At 36.9% G+C, this 7,609-nt stretch overlaps 1 protein-coding gene across 2 annotated transcripts; it reads left to right on the top strand.

Annotated features, from left to right (window-relative positions):
• Positions 1-740: 740 nt before the first annotated feature.
• ROT3 (Cytochrome P450 superfamily protein) lies at positions 741-6,932 on the top strand. 2 transcript variants are annotated; one of them, XM_086423105.1, is made up of 9 exons: positions 749-1,406; positions 1,933-2,257; positions 2,365-2,514; positions 2,622-2,897; positions 4,495-4,584; positions 4,838-4,916; positions 5,043-5,149; positions 6,456-6,586; positions 6,699-6,932. In XM_086423105.1, the coding sequence occupies exons 1-9, from the start codon at positions 1,189-1,191 to the stop codon at positions 6,787-6,789; spliced, it is 1,467 nt and encodes a 488-aa protein (XP_086279231.1). In that variant the 5' UTR covers positions 749-1,188; the 3' UTR covers positions 6,790-6,932. The 2 variants fall into 2 exon arrangements, with proteins under 2 accessions (XP_086279236.1, XP_086279231.1); XM_086423110.1 differs by lacking the exon at positions 4,495-4,584 and having other exon boundaries at positions 741-1,406.
• Positions 6,933-7,609: the final 677 nt, after the last annotated feature.

Here is a 7,609-nt window from a genome sequence, read left to right as displayed (position 1 = left end):
AGTTGTGTGTCTCGAGCAGCAGTATAGATCTATGATTTTAACACATGTCACATTAAGGGGAGTTGATTGAGTATGCTATGTGGCTGAGTCATTTATCACATTTCATCTCTAAAATATCAAAAACTTTTGAGTCGCGATGATATGACTGGCCAGGTGACATATTCAAATGACTCCATGATGTGGATAAGTTCGTAAATCATGAGTCTATATGCCTTGGGATACACAGTTCTCTTCGGATACAATATTTTTAGGGGGGAAGTGCATTTATATATCTCGAGGCGTTCAAATCTATTATACCCGAACTTGTCACGTTATGGAGAGTATGCCACCTGGCGAGTCCTGTTATCACGATTCAAAACTTTATAGTCATGAAATGTTAGGAACGAGCCGCGCCGAAGCCATGAAACGTGCATCTTCCCCTCCCTTGTGTTTTGAAAAATGCTGGAATGACACATGCTGCGATTCTCACAATTCTGACGTGGGATGTGTACATAAACATAAATGTATTTCCTCGCGATACGATTAAAAACCATCGATGGTTATATATGCTTCTCCACGTCAGAATTGTGAGAATCACAGTAAATCCTGTGTCACCCCAGCACGATTCGTTTTTTCCAGTACTTAAGGATGCAAAATCAAAGTGAAATCTAAATGATTTATTAGGACTAGATTTGTCTGACATTTTTCCCTCTAGAGTGAAGACAAAATGAATAAGCGTGGCACTTTCCATGAGCTCAAAACAGCTCTCTCATTAATTAAGGAAATCGACCTGTAGATTTTCCGAATCTATCCCATCCATCTCCTAACCAAGAATATCTCTCCTACCTTGCTCTATCTCTTCCAAGTTTCAACCCAACAAAAAATAGAAGTTTCTTTAGGTGAGATAGATTTAGTAAATCTCTCTCTCTCTCTCTCTGTGTCTGTATAAATATATTCAAAGATAAGTTGCATGAAGTTGGTTCAATGGGTTTTTAAGAAAATTTCCCATCACTTCATGCAGTGAGACTGGAGATTTGGTTTGAGGGCTTTTAGGAAAATCTCTTTCTCATAAGTTGAATGAGACTGGGTTCATGGGTTTTTAAGAGATTTTTGTTTTCCTTTTGGGTTTCTCAATATAGTCTTGCACAAGTAGGATAAAAACTAGCGGTTTGGAGACAAGTTTTGAGTGTAGACTTCTACATAAAAGAAATGAATTGGGTTTTAGGGTTTGGGGTTTTGGTGGTGGGTTTCATTGGGTGGTATTGGTGGGGGAAGAACCAAGAAAAGGAGATGAACAGAAGAGAAATGATAAATGGTGAGATTCCTAAGGGGAGTTTAGGGTGGCCTTTAATAGGTGAGACTCTTGACTTCATTGCTTGTGGTTACACTTCAAGGCCTGTAAGCTTCATGGAGAAGAGAAAATCTCTGTAAGTCTACTTCTTTGAATTGGTATCTACTTATCTTGTTATTCTTCCAAGTTCTAATAAAGAGGGGAAACAATTATGTTCATTTGTTATTTTATTTTTATTTTTATGAAATTTGAGAAATTTTTAAAAAAAAAAAAGAAGAGAAAAATTGACTAAAGAAACCTGTCTAGACTGCACTAAGACAGTAGAGACTGGACCTCTTATTGCTTCCTCAGGCAAAAATCACAGTCTCTCACTGAAATGACCATTCTTCCTTCCCTTTATATCTCTTGTTTCTTTCCATTAAATGAAAAAAAGAAGCAATCAAGATTCAAGATAGAAAAGAAGTCATGTCAAACTCACCCACAAAAAAGATCTCTGATTCCCCTCCCTTCACCTCTTTCCATAAAAACTGCACATAAATGTTCTGTAAGATTCTCAGTTTACTTTAAATAATCAAAAACTGATTTTTGGCTTATAATTCCCATTATTCATCTAAATAGGTCTCTTCTCCTTATCAATTTTCTCTGTTTTTTTTTTTTTTCAGATATGGGAAGGTGTTCAAATCTCACATATTAGGAAGACCCATTATTATTTCTACTGATCAGGATGTAAACAAAGTTGTTTTACAAAACAATGGGAGTATTTTCATCCCATTTTATCCCAAATCCGTCACAGAATTACTTGGAAAATCTTCAATACTTCAAATGAATGGTAATCTTCAAAAGAGAGTGCATGGATTGATTGGAGGATTTCTGAGGTCTCCTCAACTCAAAGCTAGAATTACAAAAGAGATTGTGACCTGTGTGAATCTTTCAATGGATACTTGGAATGATACAAAGATTCTTTACATCCAAGAAGAAACTAGAAATGTGGGCTTATCTTCTTTGTTGTTCTTAATTCTCTTACTTTTCTTTCAAATTTTACAAATTATCAAACTTGGACTGATTGATTGAATTTTGCTCAATGGGTACTTCAGATTACATTTCAAGTGTTGGTTAGAGTGTTGATGAGTATCAGTCCAGGTGAAGAATTGCAGTTTTTAAAGAGAGAATTTGGAGAATTTATTAAAGGCTTGGTTTGCTTACCAATTAAATTACCAGGAACCAGACTTCACAAATCTCTAAAGGTAACTTTTTTAAATCTAAAATACTATATGTATAACCTTATAATCACTTCTTCCTTTCGCTTTGTCCTTAATTTTTAACATCTCTCTCTCTCTCTCTCTCTCTCTAGGCTAAGGAGAGGTTGTTGACGATGGTGAGGAGGATTGTGGAGGATAAGAAGTTGAAGATGGAGAGAACAAGAGATGAAGTGGGCCCTCCTATGGATGCAGTGGATGTTTTATTGTGTGACGCAGGTGAAGCTAATGAGACGCAACGACTACCGTTGGATTTCATCACTGGAAATATCATAGAGATGATGATTCCAGGAGAGGATTCGGTGCCAATGCTGATGACACTTGCTGTCAAATATCTCAGTGATTCTCCTGTTGCTCTAAAACAGTTGATGGTAAGTTTTTTTTAATTAATCAACGGTTAAGATTTTTTTAATTATGTTGTGGGCCCATTTGAGGATGGTGTGTCACGTGACGACTATGTTGTCTGCATGGCGTCCACATCACGACCTGGTATTTTTTTGACTTTGCCATGCCTTTCATTAAAAACACGCACGAGTGGAACGAAGTATGGTGGTGTGGACCGTAGAACGTTCCCACAGCCGTACGATCTTGATTTGAGGACCACCGACCAACAATTAAATCTTGATCCTGATGTGATGTGGGACCACTAGCTTTATGTTAAGACTGTAGGATGGCCCACTTATGGATATAGATGTAGATATAGATTGATTGATCAAAAACGATAAATTAGTGGTGATCCACCCTCGTAGTGCCACGTGGTACTTTAGATGATGAACTCTTTTTAATGGACCCAACACACATGACGTCATTGGGCCCACGTGCGGGTTTAGCGTGAAGGACAAAAAGCTTTTCTGTCTCTGAAATGACGTTTTGAGTTGTTCACATTAAATTAAAGTTATTAAATTAAGGAGCGGATCCTTCGTGATACGCTTCCCTGCATTTCTATGTAGTGGCATCTAACGGTTGAGAGAGAGCCACGTAATACATCACAAAATCTCCTTCGTCATGGACCGTCCATTTTCATAGTCTTCATCAGACTTTAAAAAAAGGTCTTTTTTTCACAAATTGTTTTTTAAGATCTGATCTACACAATGATCCTTTAAAGATCAAGTGTTTGATCTTGTTTTCAAGTTGCCAATCTCTACTACTTAAAAGGCATTACAGGGAAGTACAATGATCCATACGTACTACCCTTTATTTATTTATTTAAAGAAATTAAGGGTAATTAATGAGGGCTGATTTTGTAAAGTAGAAAGTCTTCATTCGGTCAATACTCGTGCAGTTGCATATCCCGAGGAAAATGATTTCCAGTTCCTTGTTCGTACCACGTCGGCCAAGTACTGACCTAGTGAAGACTTTCTAATTAAAAAATCATTATTGGTAATTAATAAACACACCCCCCCTCTCTCTGACATTTATCCTCTACGCCCTCGTCATAGGCACTATCTTCTTGGGCTCACTGACCCCATAAATTTGAGACCCTTGCCTTTGGTGGACCTACACACCAACAATTAACCTGATATAATTGATAAATTTTACCCATGGACCTGCCTTATAATTAGAAAGGCCCAAATCAAATGGCTAGAAAGATATTTGGTGGATAGGGGCCACTAAGGATTAAGTCATTAAAAAGGATGTTATTGTTGGTTGGATTTGCAATTGCTACTGGCGTGCTATGACTTTTCAGCCTTTCTTGTACATAATTTTCTTCGGTCTTTACTTATTGAGGCGAGAACTTTTGTTAAAGCCCTAATAATTCAAATCATAGCGCCATAATGAAATGTACAAGCAAGCAATATTTATTGAATTTGAAGAATCCGAAAACATGATTTAATCAACTTATTTCTCGGAAATTCATGAATATAGGGATCATGATGCAGGGTTGTGGGGGCATGATAACATGTTCGTATATTGGGTGTTGGTTTTGATTGAGTATTTTGGTGGTAATGTCATTTGTTATTATGGTAGGAGGAAAACATGGAATTAAAGAGACAAAAGGCCCATCATTGTGAAGATTATGCTTGGACAGATTACATGTCCTTACCATTTACTCAAAATGTGAGTTCTAAGATTAAATGTTTGAATAATGATGAGTGCACGCGATTTGGTACACGGCTGACATGGCAAGGACACAGAACCGCACATCTTATTCCTGTGTATCCCAATAAAAAGATATATGGTTCTGTGCCCTTGCCATGTCAGCTGCATATACCTAACCGCGTGCATTCATCACGACTCTAAATGTTTTAGATTTTCTGTTTTGTCTCTTACTTGGTTATCTCGTTAATTGATCATTTTTATGTAATTATAGGTGATTAATGAAACTCTTAGGATGGCAAACATCATCAATGGGGTTTGGAGAAAAGCTCTCAAAGATGTTGAAATCAAGGGTACTTATGCAATTCTTGTGATCACGGTCCTTCTTCTTCGTAGTTTTAATGATCACTGTGATGGTTTTTTGATATGGGTTCCTTTTTTTTTTCTTTTTGTGTGTGTGTGTGTGTGTGTGTGTGCAGGTTATTTGATTCCTAAGGGATGGTGTGTCTTGGCATCCTTTAGTTCTGTTCATATGGAGGAAGAGAATTATGAGAACCCTTATCAATTTGATCCATGGCGATGGCAGGTGTGTTTTATTAATGATGAAAGTACTGAGAGCTTATATTGCCACACCAACTTGTTTTATAAAAGAATGTTGGTGTGAGAATTACCTGGTTGAGTGTGCCTAGCACTCTCTCGCCTAAACTAGATTGATCACCACTTAGAACATAAGGATCATTGCATTTTCACTTCAAAATCATGATTTTGTTCCAACTTTTTTACCAAAATTTAGTTTTGATTCATAATTTGGTCTCCACAAAGCAATTATTTTCATTAAGAAATGCTTTTATGCAGATCTGTTTGAGGACACAAATGGTCAAAAGTGTCACACTCAGACACAATCGTTCACACTTTCTTGCACTACGATCATGATTAGGATTGAACCCTTGTTCTCAATGCTTATAAGGGACCCATGGGTCAGGCCGGGCCTGTTAAAAATAGAGAGCTGCTTTTGCCACATAATTCTCCTATGCAAATCACCAAAGAATTAGTAAAAGTTGGTGTGACAAAAGTAACAATCTAAAAATATCAAAAACCAATACCAGACACCGGACCCATCGACATCACTATCCCAATAATGTGAGGTGATGGGGGCAGACCAATATCTTGAACATATTTCCTCGAGATCTGCACAGTTTCCAAGGGAATATCTTTGGATGTTCGAATTTTTCTTTTTCTTTTTCAGTGAAACAGGTTTATATAGTATACACGTGTTTGTACTCGGTAAAACTTTTCCATTTATAGGAATAGATTCGGTCAAAAGTCAAGGTCAAAAGAATTAAAAGCATGAAGAGATGGTGAAAAGCTTCCCAAGGTGGAGTATGAACGTACACGCTACAAGGACAGCTAAAAAGAAAAAAGATCTGTAAACTTTACTCATCAAAATGAAGGTTGTTTTGTATCCCAATGATGTCATGCAAATTGCAGCATTCATGCCCTCCATAACCATTGTGGTTGTGGGTGGGTCGGGTTGGAGAACGACCCGGACCAACCTCAGTCCCACTTGAAACCTAATCAAATTGATTCAAATCCAAGTAGTAGGCCTCATAATTCTTAGAACCATTCTTTTATATATATATGTATATATATTTTAAAAGATTTTCATCTAAAAAAAATTCATGATTTTGATGGTGATCGAAGTTTTAATCTCTTATTTGCTTTATAATCTATAGAAAATTTGTATTGTATGGTTGGAGTTGATTTAGATGATTAGGAAAATTTTGTTGACCCTTGGAAGTTGTATTACCTCAAGGATAATATATACTTAGTCTCTTAATTTGATTTGTATCTCATTATTCTTAATTATATATAATTTGATTTGGAGTGGGCAGAGAAAAGAGGGACATGTTGCGAACAATAATAGCTTTACACCATTTGGTGGTGGGCAAAGGTTGTGCCCAGGTCTTGATCTCTCAAGGCTTGAAGTTTCAATTTTCCTCCATCATCTTGTCACCCGTTACAGGTATTTATTCTGATTCCATCAATTTTTATTGTGGACAGTTTAGATTGATTGTGTTTTTGAAAAAAAAAATAATAATAATAAAATTGATTTTATCGTGTTTGGTGGTGTGCAGATGGGTGGCTGAGGAAGATTTCATCGTTAACTTTCCAACGGTCAAGATGAAACGGAAATTACCCATCATTGTCACACCCATCTATACTTAAATTTTACCAGAGTGTACCTTTGTGCCTTCATATGTGATTATGAGGATCCTCAACTAGATGGGCTCATCAAAGGAAATCTTATTGTTTAAATTCTGAAGATTCAAAGTAATAAAATAAGATGGGTAGATCAGATTGTAGTGTTAGTTCTTGTGTCTTAATCATACTAATTGGGGGGGGGGGGGGGGGTGTGGTGGTCCTTTGCCTTGTCCTTAGATTGAATGCAAGTGGGTGGATCTAACTCTCATCTTTTTTCCATTCAATGTTCACTTAATTTGGTTGTTTATGACGATGGTTCCCCATTCTAACCACAACAACATTTCCAATACTATTAACTTCAAAATCCATGTTGGATGTTTATTCGATGGGTCTTCGCAGGAAATTTGTGACATTCATGCAACCAGCACAACTCGTTGACGAGATCATATTGGTTCTAATCTATGATCTAATTTAGTGCAAGATGTCACTGTTTAGGGTCGGCGGACCATAAAACCTTGTCGCTCTATGCTATTTCATGTGAGATGTTTTCGTTGAACCAAAAAAATGGGGACAAGTGGGTCACTCAATTAATACTACTTAAATTTGAGAAAAATTCAGTTACTACCGTAAATGTAATTGAATGGAGAGAAAGGATTTGCTCATCTGACCCCCTTATTTAGATAAGCTTCTGCTGATGATGACATCAATAAATAAAGCCATGAATTGGGTTTGTTTTCCGTCACAATTTTAATACACCAAATTACACAATAAATCTCTACTTGACCCATCCCCATCCCCATCTCTCTCTCTCTCTCTGCTTGTGATCTAAAAACTGAGCCTTTTC

This window comes from Akebia trifoliata, chromosome 2 (assembly GCF_017979445.1).
Source record: "Akebia trifoliata isolate Shusen 1 chromosome 2, ASM1797944v1, whole genome shotgun sequence".
Taxonomy (NCBI): Eukaryota; Viridiplantae; Streptophyta; class Magnoliopsida; order Ranunculales; family Lardizabalaceae; genus Akebia; species Akebia trifoliata.
This window is presented reverse-complemented; position numbering and strand designations above follow the sequence as displayed.

What these genes read in the sequence shown, in the direction of transcription:
- ROT3 (XM_086423105.1), top strand. Translation starts at nt 1,189, where the DNA reads ATGAATTGGGTTTTAGGGTTTGGGGTTTTGGTGGTGGGTTTCATTGGG. An exon ending in TTGCTCTAAAACAGTTGATG is followed by an intron (nt 2,898 to 4,494) that starts GTAAGTTTTTTT and finishes TTATTATGGTAG; the next exon opens with GAGGAAAACATGGAATTAAA. An exon ending in CCTTACCATTTACTCAAAAT is followed by an intron (nt 4,585 to 4,837) that starts GTGAGTTCTAAG and finishes ATGTAATTATAG; the next exon opens with GTGATTAATGAAACTCTTAG.